Source organism: Podarcis muralis, chromosome 1 (genome assembly GCF_964188315.1).
Source record: "Podarcis muralis chromosome 1, rPodMur119.hap1.1, whole genome shotgun sequence".
Classification (NCBI taxonomy): Eukaryota; Metazoa; Chordata; class Lepidosauria; order Squamata; family Lacertidae; genus Podarcis; species Podarcis muralis.
The window spans coordinates 10,917,680-10,939,348 of NC_135655.1; the positions used below are offsets into that span (position 1 = coordinate 10,917,680).

The 21,669-nt window shown below is 47.2% G+C and overlaps 1 protein-coding gene across 6 annotated transcripts in view; it reads left to right on the forward strand.

The window, feature by feature from the left end:
- Positions 1 to 21,669, forward strand: part of SYNE2 (spectrin repeat containing nuclear envelope protein 2) — a 259,349-nt gene that overhangs the window by 224,046 nt on the left and 13,634 nt on the right. For 5 of the 6 annotated variants that reach the window (XM_077923084.1, XM_077923110.1, XM_077923091.1 and 2 more), the window contains exons 95-104: positions 854 to 1,012; positions 1,930 to 2,099; positions 11,091 to 11,253; positions 11,516 to 11,703; positions 13,691 to 13,841; positions 13,954 to 14,136; positions 14,606 to 14,743; positions 15,316 to 15,510; positions 17,942 to 18,221; positions 20,418 to 20,486. In XM_077923084.1, coding sequence (XP_077779210.1) covers positions 854 to 1,012; positions 1,930 to 2,099; positions 11,091 to 11,253; positions 11,516 to 11,703; positions 13,691 to 13,841; positions 13,954 to 14,136; positions 14,606 to 14,743; positions 15,316 to 15,510; positions 17,942 to 18,221; positions 20,418 to 20,486 — 1,696 coding nt within the window. The remainder of the gene's footprint in view (positions 1 to 853; positions 1,013 to 1,929; positions 2,100 to 11,090; positions 11,254 to 11,515; positions 11,704 to 13,690; positions 13,842 to 13,953; positions 14,137 to 14,605; positions 14,744 to 15,315; positions 15,511 to 17,941; positions 18,222 to 20,417; positions 20,487 to 21,669) is intronic. The other variant, XM_028742808.2, reaches the window with a different exon arrangement.

The window sequence follows — 21,669 nt, forward strand, 5'->3', positions numbered from 1 at the left end:
TCCAGCTCTACGATTCTATGATTCTGTAATATGTCAGAATAAGATGCAGGATAGTGGATATTGTATGTTTCCCAGCACCTACTCTATATCATCCCCTGACTGGGAATGGGAGTGGGGGAACACACAATGGTTTATTGAAAAAAGCTAGGATTTATTAATCATTTGACGTTGGCTATGTCAATAAACCATAGTTGGTCCTAACCACAGTTTGCCAATTTCAAGTGCAAAAAGAAACTGTGGTTAGTTGATAATGGAAATGAAAGTTGCCAACATCCTCCTTGCAGTTTCATCAGAGAAGGAGAAAGGAAGGAAAAGCAATTGAGCCTGAGGTTCATGCAGACCAGGTCACAGGCACCAGGGGAAAGCTTAGCTTGTGCTAATCATGTTTTTAAACTCAAACCAAGGTTTGAGCTTCCAGGTAGATGACAAACTATACCAGAGGGAGAATGCAAAGCTCATGCACATTATTCTAAACTGTGCTCTAGCATTTCAGCTGATATCATGTGCATGGAACATTTAATATTTTGCGTGTTCAAGTTTCATATTTTGCTAATAAGGTGCCCCATTTTGGCAACTAAAAGGACTGGTGTCTCCGTGTGAGGAAATCTGGTGTTTTCTGGACCACCTTTACATCCCATTGTTGTCAACAATCTGGGTTGCCTTTTATTCATGGGGAAGATAAAATTTTCCAGCAAAGTGGAGGAATCGATTGCTTGAGAAGTCTACCTTTTCCAGCCAAGCCTGTTGACATCCTTTATTGTGGGAAAGAAACAGATGTGTATATTCAGTCTTGAGTTTTGGCTGCCTCCCGAGATACAACAAAGACCGCTGTCGTGTGCATCCTCTTCCATAGGTTTCTTTGCGCAAGCAAGAGATTGAGGACCGACTCAATGCCTGGATTGTGTTCAACGAAAAGAATAAAGAGCTCTGCGCTTGGCTGGTGCAGATGGAAAGCAAGGTGCTCCAGTCAGCCGACGTCAGCATTGAAGATATGATAGACAAGTTGGAGAAGGTAGGCAGGCTTTTTTGCAAACTCCCAGCAACAGTCCAGCAAGTGTTTTAGATAAAAGGAGGGCAGGCTTATCATGTTTTATGCTTAACTGGGTGTTCCCGGGGTGTGGGGAACACTCCCAAGATTCTGATCAACAGTTGTGGGCTTCAAACGTGCTGATTTGAGCCGTCTGCTTTTTCCATAATGTGCTGTTCCCTAGTCTTCTGCGATTACCGTATTTTTCGCTCTATAAGACGCACCAGACCACAAGACACTTCTAGTTTTTGGAGAAGGAAAACAAGAAAAAAAATATTCTGAATCTCAGAAGCCAGAAGAGCAAGAGGGATCGCTGTGCAGTGCAAGCAGCAATCCCTCTTGCTGTTCTGGCTTCTGGGATAGCTGCACAGCCTGCATTCGCTCCATATGACGCACACACATTTCCCCTTACTTTTTAGGAGGGGAAAAGTGAGTCTTATAGAGCAAAAAATACGGTAATTGCCTCCAGGCAATTCTAGGGAAGTTCTAGAAAGCCTAGTGGGAGTGGATCCCATAGTTCATCTTTGCACAGTGCAAACATCCCTGTCAAGTCCAACTTCCTTTTCCTAACATTAGCCCACACTCCAGTGGCTTTTGTCCAAAAGTGAATGGTGTTATGCTCACCTGACGTCTGGTTGATCATGTCCCTGCTGCATACTAGGAGGCACAGAGTGAGGCTGGCATACAAACACATTGGAAGGGCCAATCCTGCCCCCCTGCCTATGCTTTTGCATTGCATCAACCTCTCTGCCACCTCTCTCTCAGTATCCAGCAGCCACCCAACAAAAGCCTGGTGAGTGGTGGTGCCCCATCACACTGCCCATTACTGTTTTGTTCCATGGAGAAATCTCCCCTTTTTGCCTGTAATAACATTTGCAATTGTTATTGTTACTATTTGTTAGGACTGCATGGAGGAAATCAGCCTGTTTAGTGAAAACAATCTAGTTCTTCTGAAGCAAATGGGTGAGCAGCTGATCAAGGCCAGCAACGAGAGCAAAGCCGCTGAAATAGATGAGAAACTCAACAAGATTAATGATCGCTGGAAGCATCTCTTTGATGTGATTGGAGGACGGTAAGTTCTCTTTGTGAGTTCGGCTGGGATTGGAAGCAGAATGTGGTGGTGATTTTCACAAAAGACTCGTGCAGAGACAGCAACAAAGTTCTCAGGGTTGCTGCATGCACTGCATTTGTTAGATGTTTAGATAAAATGTAGATAAAATGTGAAGTGTGGATGCAGCAAATGCATGCATTGCGTACAGGTGTCCTCATCAGAGAGGTGTGATTGGTTTTTGGGCAGCAGCTCTCTGTTAAGCATCTAGTCCACTGTGAACTTATGAATATAGGATGCAGCCTTTTACCAAGTGAAACAATTTGCCCATCTCATTCCTATTGTCTGCAGTGATTGGCAGTGGCTCTGCAGGGTTTCAGGGGATGGTCATTCCCAGGCTTACCTGAAGCTGGATTTGCCTCTGCATCATGGGGAGACTAGTCCTCAGTTTCTGAAGCAGGATTCAGATGTTTGGATTTGGAGCAGAAGCCCTGAAATTATCTGTAGATTAAATAATAATAATAATAATAATAATAATAATAATAATAATAATAATAATAATAATAAATCTTTATTGTCATTGCCCCCTCTCGGGGACAACGAAATTACTTGGCTGCTCCATCCACCCAGGTAGGGCACTCCACACAAAATCAAAACAACTATAAAAACACTAATTAAAACAATACAGTATAATACAGCAAGGAAGATTAGATGACTTTCAAAGTCCAGGCTTCCCATTCAGGGCCGAGATCGCTCTGGAGAAGAAGCTGTTCTTAAGACGGCTCGTTCTTGTCTTCATCGTCCTGTATCTCCGTCCCGACGGCAGGAGCTCGAAGAGACAGTGACCAGGATGCGATGGATCTAAAGTGGAGTGAGATGGGTTTGCCTTTGCCATCATTTCGTGCAGAGAGGTTCTTCCATTTGCACTTGACTTTCCACAAGCTTTATTTTTTTGTGGTATTCTTTTCATGGCTCATCAGAGTTTCCCTGCCGAAGCCTCTCTCTTCTTCTTCATTTGAATGTGATTCACACAGTTCCCATTATGGTGATGCATCACGAGAAGTCCTCTGCTAGCAGTTGTGCAAGAGTTCATTAATACGTTTTCTCCTTCCATTCATGGTACTTCAGATCCAAGGGCAATCCTATGTATGTTTATTCAGGAGAAAGCCCCATTGAGTTCAGTGGAGCTTGTTCACAGGCAAGTAGCTATAGCAAGGATGGGTAAGCTATGTTCCTCCAGAGCTGCTGGACTAAAGCTCCCAACAGGTGCTGCCTTCATGGTCAATGACCAATGAAGCACAGGATTCCAGCCTAAGCTATTCTTCGTTATAGTAAATGTCCAAAATACTAGGAATCTTGGCATGTGTATTTACTGACAAACTGCATGAATATATATTATCTCTTTCTCCACCTTTTGGAGGTACACAAGTGAATACTCAACATTTAGGTGACCATGCATATCCACAGTTATGCGTATGTCTGAGTTTTTGGAAGTTCGACAGATTTGGGATTGTTGGAACTCACATGTCAACACTGACCTGCTTGTCAGATTTCAGACAATTTAATATTAGCAGGATTGTCTACTAATGCCAGCTGATTGGTTGGGTTCCGTGTGTTTTGCCATAACAAAATGTTATAGTTAACCAAACTAAATTATATCATTTAGGCATAATGATATAGCACAATGATAGGAGCAGACCTATTGTGGATGCATTTCGGTGGCAGCAAAACCAGTTCAAAAACTGTTGTCAAAAACAGCGCTGTAGTAAACAACTTGATTCACCTTAAACCAATAAGCGGGCTGAGACAGATGGGCAAATTAGGTGAGCTCTCCATTTAGCCCTTTGACATGCTTCTCATAGTTCATGGAGACAAGCTCGGCTTTGCCATATGGCACCAGTTGCAAGGGGCCTTTTCGCGCTTCCATTGTGCCGCTAGCCGCTTGGCTTGTGCCGCTCTCAGAGGCTTTGTCTGTGCATGCAAGCAGCTGGAGTACGCTGTGCGTCTAACCAGGAAGAGCTCTGGGAACTCAGTGCATCTGGGGAACAAAACAGCAGCAGCAGCAGCAACAGAATAACATGCAGACATCTGCTCGCTTTTAATTGTGATAAATGCAAATGAATTTCTGGGGTGCTTCTGAAAGACTGCTTCACACAGCAATGTTTGGGATTCTTCCGCGGGTCGTGGGGGAAGGGCTGTCTGGGGACAGCATACCAGATTAAAAGGGACTATAACCAACTGTTCCAGCCTCCTTTGGATTTGCATTAATTTCTTGAGCCTTGCCTGCATGCTATAATTCTGCCCTCTTGCATTACGCAGCACGTTAGCACTGAACCAGGAAGGCAGGAACTAGACCTAATGCCCCATCTTTGCAATACCTTTAGCAAAGTGTGATACCACTTTAAACAGCAATGGCTCCTCCCCCTAAAGAACCCTGGGAAGTGTAGTTTGTTAAAGGCACAGAGAGCTGTTTGGAGATACTTATTCCCCTCGTGGATTTACAATTCCCAAAGGTTTCACGGGAAGGGCTGATGGTTAAACTACTCTGGGAATTCTGGCTTGGCATCCATGACAAATGACCATCCAACCTGTGCTAAAAACCTCCAAGGAAGGAGGCTGGTATTCACAAGTGGGAAGAGTGATGTGGTGCTCATGTCCTGCTTTTGAGCTTCCCATGGGCATCTGGTTGGCCAAAGCGAGAACAGATACTGGACCAGATGGTCTGACCCAACGGGGCTGTTCCCCAAAGGTAAAGGGACCCCTGACCATTAGGTCCAGTTGTGGCCAACTCTGGCGACACACATCTTGCTTTATTGGCTGAGGGAGCCGGCGTACAGCTTCCGGGTCATGTGGCCAGCATGACTAAGCCGCTTCTGGCAAACCAGAGCAGCACACGGAAACGCCGTTTACCTTCCAGCCAGAGTGGTACCTATTGATCTACTTGCACTTTGATGTGCTTTCGAACTGCTAGGTTGGCAGGAGCAGGGACCGAGCAACGGGAGCTCACCCCGTCGCGGGGATTCGAACCGCCTGCCTTCTGATCGGCAAGTCTTAGGCTCTGTGGTTTAACCCACAGCGCCACCTGCGTCCCATAAAGGGACCCCTGACCATTAGGTCCAGTCGTGGCCGACTCTGTCCTCAAAAGACAGACACAAAACGAGACGTGGAAGTTATGATGAGAGGGACAGCACTGACAGAATGGTGCAGCACCTTTGCCTTTTAGGATCGTCTCTGTGTTAGGTTTTCTGTAGTAGTTGACCTGAACTAGAACAATAGCAACCTAGACAAAATCTGTGCCAAAACAGGTGGCGCCTGATTCAACAGGTGGTGTCTGGGGCAAGGGGGAGTGGGAGGGGAGCTCTGTCTTGGCATGCTAAGCTTGTAAATAGCCACACACTTGGCTGTCTGTAGCAACTGCATCCAGCATGGCCCAACAGCAGTTTGGTCAGAAGATTGTTGTTCTTAAGTGGGAGAAGGTTACTTAAATGATATGCAGCAAGGATTTTGACTGCTACTCTGTGGATGGACAGAAGGGGTAGATAAAGGAACTATTGTTCTTGCTGTATCCTATGGAAAGTATGGGGTGATTTTTAAAGAAATACTTACGTTCCCCAAGATTCCAGTTTTTGCCTCCCTGCCTTGTTGGGTGCTCAATTTAATAAGAATGGCATTTTAAGCGAGTTCATTAAACTGCACCAAGCTGGAACGGGCTGATTTGCAGTCTGTATGGGTGGCAACCAGATCCTGCCATTTGATCAAATGAGAGATAGTGTAATAGTAGCATGGTGCTGTTTTAATATCTTCCAGCACAAGAGGATAGCTCAGTCAGAAGAGCATGAGGACTCAGCTATACAGCTGCAAATAAAACGTTTTAAGTGTGTTTTAAGTGCAATATGCCATGTGACCCTAGATGGGGATGGGGAAACCTTATGGAAAATTCAATGTGTTTTTTAAAACGCTTTTTAAAAAAAGGCATTTTCAGAACATTTTTCATACATTTGTAGATTCCACCTGAGACTCTTCATCTCAGGCTGGTGGGATGGAGCCCCTTGTTGGTCAAAAGATTCCTGCATTGCACGGGGTTGGACTAGATGATCCTCAGAGTCCCTTCCAATTCTGCAACTCTATGATCAGCTGTTTGCAAGTCTATGTGAATCGCAACTCTCCATCAAGTGGTTGACATGTCCTTATCTCAGGCTCACAAATTTTGATTGAGTGTGTGTGTGTGTGTGTGTGTGTGTGTGTGCAGAATAGATGGACATGGTGAGAAGCGACAAAGAAATATCGATCTTCATTGGTGGTCTCCCATGTCTTCAGCAGAGCATTGCACAGTTTGATTATTTCCTTGGTTTTCCTTGGCCAGTTTTCAAAACCCGTGGTGTGTGTGTGTGTGTCTGTGTGTGTCTCATTTCTCTAAGAGATATTACATCTCAATCACTTGGCCTTATCAAATCCTGAAAGACCTCCACCTGTTTTCGAAGGGGTTTTCCGTATGTGGGTAGCAAACTTTTGAAAGGAGTGGCATGGCGGCTTCGGGAGGTCCAAACGTGGAGCCAGGGTGGTATTCACCCTTCAGCAGCGTGATACAGTGTGCATGTGCAAGTGTGCACAGGCTCCGACGCTCTGCCCAGGGGGCTTGGAGGAGGAGGAGGAGGAAGGGAAAGGTCTGTGTTCTCTTTCTCTCTCTCGCTCTCGTCTCTCTTTCTCTCGATGGGAGATATTAAGGCATCGATGTTAAATAGGGCAATCGCGGAAGAGAGGGAGGGGTTTCCTCTTCCCCGAGTGCTCAGCTCGGATGCTATCCCTGCAGCTTTGGACTGATAAGCTGAGGAATGGTTTTCCCTTATAAACAGTAAGTGCATTTTTGGTACTCGGAAGGGTCCAGTGAGAACAAGAGGCGCGTGTCTCTGGTGTGCGGTCGCTGCCTGCGAGGGGGGGAGGGAGGGGGCTCTGTCCTTCCCAGGACGGATGGGAGATGTGTGTGTGCACTTTGCCTTTGACAGAAAGGACTGAGGAGGGGGATTGTGGAGGCAGTTAGCAAGGAGGATAAATGGCATTTAGGGGCATCCCTCGCCCGCCCCCTTTGTTAAAATTAACTGTTTGCTCTCCGCACCCGGCCATTTGGAGGAGGAGATTAGTGCGCCATGGGGGGGTAAATGAATGGAACGTGTATGCGATGCTTCTGGTTATTTTCTGCTTCATACCTAAAGCTCTCCTTTTCGTTGCATTTCATAATTAACGTTCTTAGTGTGGTCCATCTGCACAAAGGCAGGAGAGGGACGTCGCCCGTGTAGGCACTGCGGAAACACATTAACCTTACCTCTTAATTAAAAAAATTAAAATAGGGCCTGCTTTCTAGCGATCTGTACCTTCCAAACCTGTCTGTATAGTCTTCGGATCCAATTCGCCAGTCATATCTTTTCAAGATCGGAGTCGCAATTATGCTCTGTTCCGGTGATTAACATTGGTGTTTTAATTTCACCCCCTATTTATCAAACCTAAATAGTATATCGACCACCTGCCTGGGATGATGTTTACACTGAAATAAACATGCATTTCCTTTCACTTTTTATTCTATCATCCTATTAAAAGAAAAATGCAGATATTTGGGGTTTTTTTACGTTTTAGTGTCAGGACTGACAGATAGGATTTTTTTTAAAAAAAATATGCACAATTGGAAAAGGCACAGTGCAGTCTTCGTTGTTTGATGTTCTGCTACCATGTCAGCTCCAATCTTATTTGCAAGGTAGTCGTTCAGACCTCTCTCTCCAGCGGCTACGACAGGCCTATTGCAAAAAAATAACCAGGGCTTAAAATGTTGGACTGGCACTGGAGAGACCCAAACCAGCAGGGGCCAAACACCGGGGTCCTTATACCCCTCCATTGTGCCTGTCCCACACAAAGGGGGTCTACTACCCCCCCCCCCAATATAGGACCAGTTTAAGGGAACCTGAGCCAGACGCTTGCTAGTTAGATTTTGGAACCTGTATTTGCCTTAGGCTTGTTCCCCGTGTCTGGCTGGAAGAGGATGCTTTAGGGACCGCACAGCCGGTCTCTGAGAAACATTGCGCTTCAATGCTCTTGCCTTTCTGAAACCGGTCCTCCAAGATGCCATGTTTGTTTTTCTTCCATTTTTACATTTTACTGTTAGAGAAGGCTGGCCTGATGGAACCACAAATGGCATATTGTGACAAATTAGTTAATTAGGCCGACTTGGCTGCAAAGGTATTTAGCATTACAAAAGTAAGCGGGGGGGGGGGGGGCGTCAGTAAAGCTGTAGACACCCTACTGGTTCTCGCTTTTGGGGGCTCCTTTGGAGCTAATGAAGCAATTTCATCTGCAACAAACTCCTACACGGTGGTATTTGGACTCTCCAGCATTTATTGCAAAGTCTGCATCCTAAGGTCTGGCTTGCATCTGCTCCTTTGTAACCCATGCCAGAGGTGCAAGGCGGGGGGGGGGGGTGTCCCCGCTAGGTGTTCAGAGAGCTAGGTGTTCCTACCCATAGCTGCTGCATCTGCAACCCTAGGCTGCATTCCGATGCACACTTTGTTGTTTAGTCGTTTAGTCGTGTCTGACTCTTCGTGACCCCGTGGACCAGAGCACGCCAGGCACTCCTGTCTTCCACTGCCTCCCGCAGTTTGGTCAAACTCATGCTGGTAGCTTCGGGAACACTGTCCAACCATTTCGTCCTCTGTCGTCCCCTTCTCCTTGTGCCCTCCACCTTTCCCAACATCAGGGTCTTTTCCAGGGAATCTTCTCTTCTCATGAGGTGGCCAAAGGATTGGAACCTCAGCTTCACGATCTGTCCTTCCAGTGAGCACTCAGGGCTGATTTCCTTCAGAATGGAGAGGTTTGTTCTTCTTGCAGTCCATGGGACTCTCAAGAGTCTCCTCAAGCACCAGAATTCAAAAGCATCCATTCTTTTGCGATCAGCCTTCTTTATGGTCCAGCTTGCATAAACATGCATAGGATTATGTTGCAAATATGGCTTCGTAGAATCATATGCTGGAAGGGATCCCGAGAATCATCTAGTCCAACCCCCTGCAATGCAGGAATCTCAGCTAAAGCATCCATGACAGGTGGCCGTCCAACCTCTGCTTACAAATCACCTAGGAAGGAGATTCCACAACCTCCCAAGGTAGACCATTCCACTGTTGAACAGCTCTTACTGTCAAGAGATCTCTTCCTGATGTTTAGTCGGAATCTCCTCTCTTGTAACTTGAAGTCAGTGGTTCGAGTCCTACCCTGCAAACATTTGCCTTTGAGGTTCTTCTGTTGATACACAAACCCCTGAACAACTTTGGGGCCAGGATACAACAAGGAGTGCCTGAGCGCTATTCATTGCCCTCTGCATTACATAGACTGGATTGGCCTCTTCTAGAAATCAGGCATATATAGTGGCATCATTCCAACACTCTTCCAGCAGAGATTCAGCTGGCTCCCTCACTTTTAACTTCCACATATCTCTTGAATTTTTATTTATGCCAACAGGCCTATACCACTGTTTTAAGCTCTTCTCCCCCCCCCCTTTTTTTTTTTTTTTGGACTGGCCAGTCATTGTATTGTAATGATAGTTTGGGATTGTTTGCAATTATGTTTTATGTGTGGTATAATAATAATAATAATTAATAATAATATATTATTTATACCCCGCCCATCTGGCTGAGTTTCCCCAGCCATTCTGGGCGGCTTCCAACAAAATATTAAAATACAATAGTCTATTAAACATTAAAAGCTTCCCTAAATAGGGCTGCCTTCAGATGTCTTCTGAAAGTCTGGTAGTTGTTTTTCTCTTTGACATCTGGTGGGAGGGCGTTCCACAGGGCGGGTGCCACTATCGAAAAGGCCCTCTGCCTGGTTCCCTGTAACTTCTGGAACCGCCAGAAGGCCCTCGGCACTGGACCTCAGTGTCCGGGCAGAATGATGGGGGTGGAGACGTTCCTTCAGGTATACTGGACTGAGGCCTTATAGTATATGAATATTTTTTGTGGTCACCCTTTTGTGTCTCCTTTTCCTCTCCCCCCTTCCATCACTTTGCTGTGACCCCTCTATCAGAATTTAGGTTGTAAGCTTCTTAGGAATGAGACTTGTCTTTAAGAACGTAACTGCATCAGAAGCTCCCTTATACTGAGTCAGACCATGGGTCCATCTAAGCTCAGCAGTAGCAGTTGCTCTCTAAGAGTTTCGGATGAGGGATTCCTAACCCTACCCAAATATGTTGTGGTTTGAACTAGGGACCATCTGCATGCGACGCTCTTGCAACGAGCTACAGCACTTCCGCTAAGTTATGTTAAAACTGCAGAATGCCATGGGCATTATTGGCGCTATATGAACGGTAATCGTTCTTCCTGGTGGCCTTTATGCATCCAGTGTATCTCAGGTTGCTTCCAGACATTCCATTTACTGAGCACTCACCCTGATTCATTTGCACAAAGTGTGCAGGGAGGTTAGAGGTCCAGCTCCGAGGGCTTTCTGGTGGTTCCCTCACTGCAAGATGTGAAGCTACAGGGAACCAGTCAGAAGGCCTTCTCAGTAGTGGTGCCTGCCCTGTAGAATACCCTTTCATCAGAGGTCAAACAGATAAACAACTATTTGACTTTTAGAAGACACCTGAAGGCAGCCCTGTTCAAAATTTTTGTTAATGGTCCATGTTTTACTGTGTTTTTAAGATTTTCTTGGGGCAACTCAGTCAGATGTGTGGCACATAAATAATAAAATTGTTGTTGTTGTTAAGCACCCACAATTCATTCTGTTTTGTATGTGAGGAGGTTATACAGCATTGCTTCAGGAAATGTTATCTTACGCTTTCCAGTTCATTTTCTTGTTAGTTTCCTTATTGCAAAACGGTCTGATGGGGAAGGGGGTTGCTGTTCAAGATTGGCAAGTACTCTTTAACAACTATGCAACCTGGTTTTGCCAGTATGTGATGGAAGGTCCTCCATGCGTATCATCAGTTGGCCTTGCTTTACAACCTTCTCACATTCTTTCTGCCCTTTGCCTCCCCAATCGCAGGGTGAAGAAGCTGAAGGAGACCTTTTCTTTCATACAGCTGCTCAACAAAAACATGAGTAGTCTTCGCACCTGGCTGGCACGCATTGAATCTGAGCTTTCGAAGCCTGTTGTTTATGACACCTGCGATGATCAGGAGATAAAGAAGAGACTTGCAGAGCAGCAGGTAAGGTGGAGGAAAACAGAGAACGTGAAAGAGATGGGCAAAAGACTGTCTTGAGGCTTTGTTCGTTTATTTCTGTGTTCATTTATTCTATTTTATTTGAAAAATCTTGACTGCTTAACGTTTATCTAAGCAGTGTACAATACGACATGGGAACCACCCACTGGTCAAATGGTGTGACGTCTTAGTGTTAAAGTGTAATTATTTGAAGAGGACACTATTACATATAACCAAAGATTATTATTTTTTTTGTTCGTGGTTATAGGATCTGCAGCGGGACATTGACCAGCACAGCCCTGATGTCGATTCTGTCTTCTGCATCTGCGAGGTCTTGCTGAATGATTCTGATGCCTGTGCCAACCAGACTGAATGCGACTCCATCCAGCAGACCACAAGAAGTTTGGACCGCCGGTGGAGAAACATCTGTGCCATGTCTATGGAGAGGCGGATGAAGTGAGAGGCATTACTCCCGCTCTTTTCTGGGGGGGAATGTCTGTTGTTTTAAATCATGGGTAGGCAAACTAAGGCCCGGGGGCCAGAACCGGTCCAATCGCCTTCTAAATCCGGCGCACAGACGGTCTGGGAATCAGCGTGTTTTTACATGAGTAGAATGTGTCCTTTTATTTAAAATGCACCTCTGGGATATTTGTGGGGCATAGGAATTTGTTCATATTTTTTTTCAAAGTATAGTCTGCCCCCCCCCAAGGTCTGAGGGACAGTGGACTGGTCCCCTGCTGAAAAAGTTTGCTGACCCCTCTTTTAAATTAACATTTTATTTGGTTTTCTGGTTTAACATTCACTGTTATCAAAAGGCCCAAGGAATCATTCCTAAAAAGGATGTGGTTGCATGAGAAGAGATCGGAAGTAGAAGGGTCTAGCTAACAGGGTCAAGTACAGTGGTACCTCGGGATGCGAACGGGATCCGTTCCAGAGCCCCGTTCGCATCCTGAATGGAACGTAAGACGTGACGGTGCGTCTGCGCAGGTCGCGTTTTGCCGCTTACGCGCATGAGCGTGACGTCATTTTGAGCGTCTGCGCATGTGCAAGCGGCAAAACCCGGAAGTAACGTGCTCCGTTACTTCCGGGTTGCTGCAGAGCGCAACCCAAAAGCGCTCAACCTGAAGCACATTCAACTCAAGGCATGGCTGTATTGCCAGAGATGGGGAATATGTGGCCCTACAGATGTTGCTGAACTTCCCTCATACAGTTGGCTGTGCTGTCTGGGGGTGTGTGATGGGATTTGAAGGGCAACAAATTCCTAAAGGCTGCAGGTTCCCCGTCCCTGACATGGCAGTTGATTGAAGTGGTCTCTTTCAGCACGAGACCCTGCTACTGGGTCAGAGCAAGCAATATGGATAAACAAGAGGTCCCCAACTAAATTCCTGGCATCTCCAGCTAAAGAATCTCAGAAGCAAATTATGGGAAAGACCACTGCCTGTCACCCTGAAGAGCCCTTGCCCTTTGACAGTATTGGGTTAGATGGGCAAATTGCCTGACTTTGTATGAGACAGCTTCCTATGTTCCACGATCAGGACTCCAGTGTGTGGTTTGGTGCTATGAGAACACAGAAGGAATGTAGGATGTGGTCTCAGGGCCAGAATTCAGAATCTTAGCTTTCCTTTCTTTTAAAGGCAAGTGTGCAAAGAGTCCTACTTGATCAGGCCAATCACCCATGTAGGCTAGCAACCTGTCCCCACAGTGGTCCACCAGAGGATCCAATGGGAAGCCCACAAGCAGGACCTGATTGTGACAGCGCTCTCCCTGTTTGTGATTCCCAGCAACTGCCATTCAGAAGCATATTGTAGAACATGCCCAGCTTGTAGCCATTGATAGCTTATCCTCTGTGAATTCGTCTAATACTCTATTAAAGCTATCTGTATTGCAACAACATGCTTGAAAATATATGGACAACATATATCTTAACCATAGAATAAAATTGTAATGATGTTGTCACGCTGTAATTGATGTAGTTCGCACAGCTACCATCCCCCCAACTGCTGCTGCTGTGGGAGGTGAGAGGGGGAAAGCCTGCCTTTCAAAATGCAATCTTCCTTCTCTCATCAGTGGGGGGCACAGCAAAGGGGAGAAATCACCTCCCAGTGATGTGGGTCGCTGGCATTTACTGCGGGGGTGAAGCACAGGGAGCTTGGCTGGCAGCTAGAATGGTGAAATGACTCTGCCACTGTGCACCACACTCCCTGTTTCTCACCCCTCTCCCTCTTGCTAAGTGACGGTGGCCTGTGGTGTTGGGAACACAGAAGACCACCAGAGCTTCACCCATGCCACCTCACCAGTTGCCAGAGGCAGGTGGTTTGGGTGAGCTGTGAGGGGAAGGGGAATTGGGCAGGCTGTGTTCCAGAAGGTTCCAGAAGGCTGGTGGTTTTTCCACATGAAGTACACTGGGAAAAAATGCTGCTGTTGCTGCTTGTTTCCCCTTTAGGATTGAGGAAACATGGCAACTCTGGCAAAAGTTCCTGGAGGACTACTCTCGCTTTGAGGACTGGCTGAAGACAGCCGAGAGGACAGCAGCGTATCCAAACTCTTCGGAGGTTTCGTACACCAATGCCAAGGAGGACTTGAAGAAATTTGAGGTAAAAGCCCTGCTTTCTGTTGTGGTTTTTTCCCTAGAATTTGTTTCTTCCTGAGCGATGCCAGGTATGAGGCTGCTCGTAAGAAAACAAAGGGCTGCTTTTTCCACCTCAGGCATTTCAGCGACAAATCCACGAGCGACTGACACAGCTGGAGCTGATCAATAAACAGTACCGGCGGTTGGCCCGGGAGAATCGCACTGATTCAGCCAGCAAGCTGAAGCAGATGGTCCACAAGGGCAACCAAGACTGGGATAACCTCCAGAAACGCGTGACGGCAATTCTCAGGAGACTCAAGGTAACCACAGGCCGCCTATGCCACGGCTGTCAGGTTTCAGGTGAGGGTAGCCGGTGGGTCTCAAACCCTCGATGTGGGTTGAGCGGGTGAGACCAATAGTGCGTCCAACAGTCAAGAAAGCAATTTCTGTACGTGTGGTAGAGGGCAGTGAGGGGCAGGTGGGACTTCTCAACCTGGGAAGGGTGTCCTATCTAGGAGAAGGAAAACTCTATCTTAAATCTCCTCTGTCTTTCGGCTGTACTCAGAAAGGCTTTGGGAGTAAACCCTGAGGAGCAGTCCACACCCGCTGCCTTGCAGGTCATCTTTAGGAGAAGAAATGGCTAAAGGAAGTAAACCCTACACAAATCTGGAGTGGAGTCCCTAAGGCGGTTGGGTGGCGCCTTGTACGCCTCCTTCCGGCAAACAAGCAGCAGTTTTGCTATGTGCCAACTGTCGCGTCGACGTATTTGCTTTCCCTTATTTCCTTTAGCACTTTACCAATCAATGGGAGGAGTTTGTGGGGACCAAGGACAGCATCCTGGTGTGGCTGACCGAAATGGACCTTCAGCTGACCAACGTGGAACACTTCTCAGAGAGCAACTTGGACGAGAAGATGCGGCAGCTAAATGTGGGTATTGTTTTTCTTTTTTGAAAAAAGCATAGTGAGAAATGAGCTGAGTTCCACACCGCCCCTCAGTCCTATAACATCTGCCTGTCTCCTGTTTGGATATACAGTATATCCCTGGGAAATTTGCTGCAAGCCCCTTAAGCTTCCTGCCATCCCAAAAGAAGGAGTGGAAACAAAGCTACCTTTGTTTATTTATTTATTGGAGTACTTATCCTCTGAACTTGGATGTCTCTCATCTCCAATGGGGACCAACCATTCTTCTCAGTCCCAACTTGTGGGAGGTTCCAGCAACCACTGTATAGAGTGTTTTTGTGTGTGTGTGTCATGGTTCTCACTGGCAAAATGTACTATCTCTCCCCTCCTCCGTTTTTTGGGTTGTGTTGGTACCCACAAGACTGTTATCAAGATGTCTAGCAGCACAGCATCCCATTCCCGTGCCCCCCAAAACACACTGACTGAGGAACTGGCTTAAGAATCCAGGCCTCAGGGTGAAACATTCCCTATCCAAAAGGGGAATTAACCTGATGAGCAATGCTGTATTTAGGAAACATCCTTGCCTGTCTTCCAAACAGTGTTTCCAGCAGGAAATATTGCTAAACACCGACAAGATCCATGAGCTTACTATGTCCGGGAAGCACCTGATTCAGAAAAGCGAGCCTTCGGATGCTGTTGTGATTGAAGAGGAGCTGCAAGAAGTCCACAGATACTACCAGGACGTGTTTGGCCGTGTCTCCCGATTCCAGCATAGACTGGCATCCTGGCCCCCGGTAAGAGCTATCAAGATTGCATTGGGTGGCGCTGTGGATTAAACCACAGAGCCTAGGACTTCCTGATCAGAAGGTCGGCGGTTCGAATCCCCGCAATGGGGTAAGCTCCCATTGCTCAGTCCCTGCTCCTGCTAACCTAGCAGTTCGAAAGCACGTCAAAGTGCAAGTAGATAAATAGGTACCGCTCTGGCGGGAAGGCAAACGGCATTTCCATGTGCTGCTCTGGTTCGCCAGAAGCAGCTTAGTCATGCTGGCCACATGACCCGGAAGCTGTACGCCGGCTCCCTCGGCCAATAAAGTGAGATGAGCGCCACAGCCCCAGAGTCGGTCACGACTGGACCTAATGGTCAGGGGTCCCTTTCCCTTTCCATTTACTTGCATGCAAGAGGTGGAATAGACCCACAGTGGTACCTCGGGTTACAGACGCTTCAGGTTACAGGCGCTTCAGGTTACAGACTCCGCTAACCCAGAAATAGTACCTCGGGTTAAGAACTTTGCTTCAGGATGAGAACAGAAATCGTGCAGAGGCAGTGGGAGGCCCCATTGGCTAAAGTGGTGCTTCAGGTTTAGAACAGTTTCAGGTTAACAACAGTTCTCCGGAATGAATTAAGTACGTAACCAGAGGTACCACTGTATTGCCAAAAGCCTCTGGGGTCCCAAAAGGCCTTAAGGAAGCACTTTGTTTTCTGAGTTACAAAGAAAGGCATACTCACTCCTATACCAAAAAGCTTTAACCATGCTCCCAGGCCATAGTCTGAGGGGACATTGTACAGCCACCCTGCTGAAGCTAAGCAGGTCCTGCTAAAGTCTCTGCCTTGATGCAAGACCAGCTGGAAGCTCCATCTAGACTGTCTTGACTTCCATGATGGAAGAGGCGCATAGGAAACTGCCAAGCCAGGACATTGTTCCATCTAGGTCAGTTCTGCCTAGCCTGGCCTTCCAGGGTTTCATTCAGGAGAGATTCCCAGCCTTAGCTGAGAGGGCTGGAGATGGAAGCTGGGACCTGCTACATTGCAAGGGAGTTGCTCTACCACTGAGCTCCAGCCTTCTTCCCCTAAAATAAATGCATTGCGTAACATAAACTAATAATACTTGTGTGCAGAATGTCAGGGTCCTTGGACTAGATGACCCACAGGGTCCTTTCCAACTCTACAGTTCTATGATTCTATAATTCTTTGATTCGTCGGACCACGCATCTTCCTTGTGTGCCTGCATGAGACTCTTATGTTCTGGTCCTTCCCACTTTGAATACTTTCTGCTCCAGATTCTGCAGGTGCAGAATGCCGCGGCAAGACTCCTTACGGGGTCCTCGCCACGGGATCACATTCACCCAGTGCTGTACCAGCTGCACTAGCTCCCAGTGGAGTACAGGGTCAGGTTTAAGGTGCTGGTTTTAACCTTTAAAGCCCTATACGGCCTAGGACCCTCATACCTACGGGACCGCCTCCCCTGGTATGTCCCATGGAGGACCTTACGGTCTTCAAACAAAAACATCTTGGAGGTCCCAGGCCACAGGGAGGTTAGGCTGGCCTCAACCAGAGCCAGGGCTTTTTCGGCTGTGGCTCCGATCTGGTGAAATGCTCTGTCACAAGAGACTAGGGCCCTGTGGGACTTGACATCTTTCCGCAGGGCCTGCAAGACAGAGCTGTTCCACCAGGCCTTTGGCCAAGGCACAGTCTGACCCCCTCCTTCGGCAATCTTCGCGGAGCTCTGTCCCAATGGTTGCCATTGGTTTGATTTGAATTAATTTTATAATGAAATGATTTTAGAATGCTATATCATTTACTGCTGTTAGCCGCTCTGAGCCCGGCTTCGGCTGGGGAGGGCGGGATATAAATTATTATTATTATTATTATTATTATTATTATTATTATTATTATTATTATTATGATTATGATTATGATGAATGAGTAGATGCTTCAAGCACACCTGAGGCAGAGGTATAAGAAGATTACCTGGCACAAAGGAGGCCAGAGCGATGAATCATGCTATAGATCAGGTGGGCACCCATGGGGGACCCATACCTCAGGAGGTCCTAGGTTCAATCCCCAGCATCTCCAGTTCAGAAAGAATATTTTTTTAAAAACCTTCAGTTTAAAATTGGGGGTTAATAAAGTGGGGGGGGAGGGCAAAGCTCATTGGTAGAGCATCTGCTTTGAATGCAGAAGGTTCCAGGTTTGGTCCCCAGCATCTGCAGGCAGATGCCCCTGCCTGAAACCCTGGAGAGCTGCTGCCAGCCCGTGTAGACAAAACTGAGCTAGGGAGACCAAAGGCCTGACAATACTGAGCTAGGTAGAGCAAAGGTCTGGCTTGGTATAAGGCAAATTCCAATGTTCTTGTAAGTAAGGCAAGTGTATTTGAGGCAGAATACGCTGATATTAGTCGGAAGTCGTGTCAATAATTTTGCTCAGTGATAGCTCTTGCATTTTAGGGACTGGAAGATGAAAAGGAGACCTCTGAAAGCGAGGCTGACATGGAAGATGCAAGGGGGATGCAGAGCGACCCCTGGTGCCCAAAGGGCATGCAGGAAGTGCTGCCGCCCCAGCAGTCCCTCTGCCACCTCGTGCCCCCTGCAGTGGGTCACGAGAGGTCGGGCTGCGAGACTCCCGTCAGCGTGGACTCCATCCCGTTGGAGTGGGATCACACCGGGGACGTCGGAGACTCCGGTCCCCAAGACGAGGAAGAAGAACAGTATTACAGTGATCTGTCAGGTGAGTCCGTCCTATCAATTCTTCCCATTTGAGCAAGGAAATGTAACCTTGGCACCCATGCAAAAACCCCGTGGCCCAGCTTTTTAAGTATTGAACTGCTAGCAGTGCAACCATTCAAAGGCATGTCTGCACAAGAGCTTTTCCCATCTCTTGCAAGATTCATTGATGCCCTTCGTGTACAGGTGGGAGAATTCTGGCCTGTGCCCCTTCACTCTAGGGTAGGTGCAGGATGAGTATTACCGTATTGGCCCAAATATAAGCTGCACCCGAATATAAGCCTCACCTTTAAAATTCGGGGGGGAGGGGGGAGAGAATACCTAAATATAAGCAGCTCCCTTAAAATTCCACAGGCACTCACACCCATTCCGTTTTACCATATGTCTGTTTCAGCAGCGGTATCGTAAAAGCCAATTTTTGTAAGGTTGTGAATTTAAGCTGCGCTTTAACTTTTCATGGTCAGAATTGGGGGGGGGGGGTTAGACTTATATTCAAGCCAATACGATGTATATATTTATAGAGTAGCCATAGTTCAGCTGTACAGCACATACTTTGCTTGGCGAGGGTCCCAGATTCAGCCGCCAGTTAAGAGGCTTGTTGCTTGAGACCCCGAGAGTCACTGCCAGTCAGAGTAGACCATTCTGGACTACATGGAGAAACAGTCTGAGCTATTTTGCTAAAAACCAAAACCTTCACGTAGAAAACTAGTACATTGGGGCGAAAGGCTTAGCATTACCCTCTTTGATGTGCTGGCTGACCTAATGCAGGGAGCTTGTTATGCAGGAAGGGAGCATTCAGAAGCAAGACCCCTCCTCATATCATAGAATTGTAGAGCTGGAAGGGACCACAAGGGTCATCTAGTCCAACCCCCTACAATGCAGAAATCTTTCACCCAACATGGGGCTCAAACCCACAACCCTGAGTCTCTTCTTTTACCAACTGAGCTATTCCAGCAGGCTAACATGGTGCAGAACCTAATGTTCTGTGCTACTTACAGCAGGGCTCTTTGCATGCAGCTAGGAATGCAGGAAGCTGTGGCAAAAAAAACCCCACACCATATACAGTGGACTCTCGGGTTGCAAATGTGATCCGTGCGGGATCCACATTCGCAACCCACAGCGTTCGCAACCCGCAGTGGCGCGTCTGCGCAAGCACAGGTTGCGATTCTGCGCATGCTCAAAGCGCAACTTAGCGCTTTTGTGCATGCACGACCTCCGAAACCCAGAAGTAACCAGTTCCGGTACTTCTGGGTTTTAGAGCGTCTGTAACCTGAATAAACGCAACCTGAAGTGTCTGTAACCTGACGTATGACTGTACTTTGAATAGCTTTGTACATATATCACCATGTGAGCTCTGCCCCATAGTTCTGGAGCTGGACTTCTGGGGGATCAGGGCAGTCTTGTGGCTGTCTCCCATCATAGCCTGGTTTTCTGAAGACCTCCCCCCCCCGCCCCTGTGTAATGGCAGCAGAAGTTTGAGGGGGACACAAATCACCTGCACAGTGAAGGAGGAGCCAATGGCTGGCTGTTCCCACCTACCTCTCATCACCTCTCTTCTTACTGGCTGGTTTTCCCTGCTCTGCCCCATCCCAGCTGCTAGGGAAAGTCAGCTGCTAAGCAGAATGATATAGGGAGATCTGCTGAGCCACAATAACTACAGGAAAATCTCAGTATTAAAAAACAGTATACCACTAAATATCAGGTACTTTGGTGGGGGGTGGAGCTTAGCAGCAGGTGGGGGGCTGTTGCCTTAATACAGTCATACCTCGGGTTGAATGTGCGTCGAGATGAGTGCGTTCGAGTTGCGCTCCGTGGCAACCCGGAAGTAACAGAGCGTGTTACTTCCGGGTTTTGCCACATGCGCAGATGCTCAAAATGACGTCACGAGCATGTGCGGAAGTGGTGAAATGCGACCCATGCATGTGCAGATGTGCTGTCGCGTCTTGCATTCCGTTCGGGATGCGAACAGGGCTCTGGAACGGATCCCATTCACATCCCGAGGTACCACTGTCCTCTCCTTATGAACTTGCCAGAGTCTTTCCAGCTGTTGCAAATGCAATTCCAGGCTATGCAAACTTTTGACTGGATCTATCGGGAACTTCTCTTATGTTTCTGTCCTGTGGGGTGGGTAGTTGTGGGGGTGTGCGCTCACAGCCTCTTTTGTCCGGCGAGGCAATTGGTGATGTTGTTCTTTTTTCAGATGTAGAAATCCCTGAAAATGCCGAGGCCTTTCTTAAAATGACCACAAAATCATTGAAAGCAGTTTCTGGTAGGCACTGCTGCTGCATGTGTCTCAACATGACAGTCTCCCTGTGGCGCACGCTATGCTCCTTACACCTCTCTCATATGCAAGTGTCTGGCTCCCTGGCTTGTGTCAACACCATGCTCCAGCTGGTTCATGGTGGATTCTCTCTCTTTTTTCCCCATTTTTGTTTAATGCTGCACCATTTGCACATGTGTCATCATTAGTGAATGGTCAAGATTGTGCTCCCCGCCCCCTTAGTTCTCCACTCCAGCACAAAGATGGTTAAATTTGGGTTTCGATTTGCATTGGAGACTATAAGCCTTCAGGTGCAGTCTAGGTTAAAAAAACAACCCAACAGAAAATCTTCCTGGTTCGCAAACATCGCTCTCAAGACATCATAGCTTAGCTTTAAGGCCTCCTCTGCCATTCAGCATTGGGCTGAACAGGGCGATCGGCTTGCTTTGAAAATGAGCACTTGGTATTCTCTCCAGAATCCATGTTAGTTTCATCTGCTGCTTCTTTGGCAATCACTCGTAGCCGAGTAAGGTTGTCTTCCATAAACACGGTTTTAACAGTGAGTCCACAAGTGACTGTGGAAGCCAATTCTGGATCCACACGTCCTTCCACAGTGGGGACATTCGTTTCTGGGCGGGAGTTGATCACGGTGTGGATTTGCCAAGCGTGCCTTCCTCTTAGCACATTTCTCCCTTGAGTCCTGAGTTCGAGTGTCTTTGGTAAAGGCTGTTCCCCAACTGGAGCGCTCGCAGGCCAGTGTTTCCCAGTTGTCAGTGTTTATACTACATTTTTTAAGATTTGCCTTGAGACAGTCTTTAAACTGAGAGTAAAATTTTAGTTTCACCTGCACTATCACGTTGTGTGTTGCAGACATAGATGCTTCACCAAGGAGTCCTGTTTTCCAGCAGAGATGGTCAAAGTCATTTTGATGCTTGAGAGTGGAAGGTTCAAAGTGGCTTCCATTCTTGCTTTAGTGGTCAGAAACACAATAGATACAGGCTGCATGCACACCTTTTTTATTTTAAAATCAAGAGGAACTGAGCCCTTTTCTATATAGTCCACACACAATCTAGCCGTGCTAGCTGAAAAGCTCTTATTGAGAAACTGGATTTCATTCTGAAAACAAAAGCTCATGACAGATGGATTCCGTGTCCATTCGAAAGCAGGTGTAGGCGGGGCTTTATCCACACCT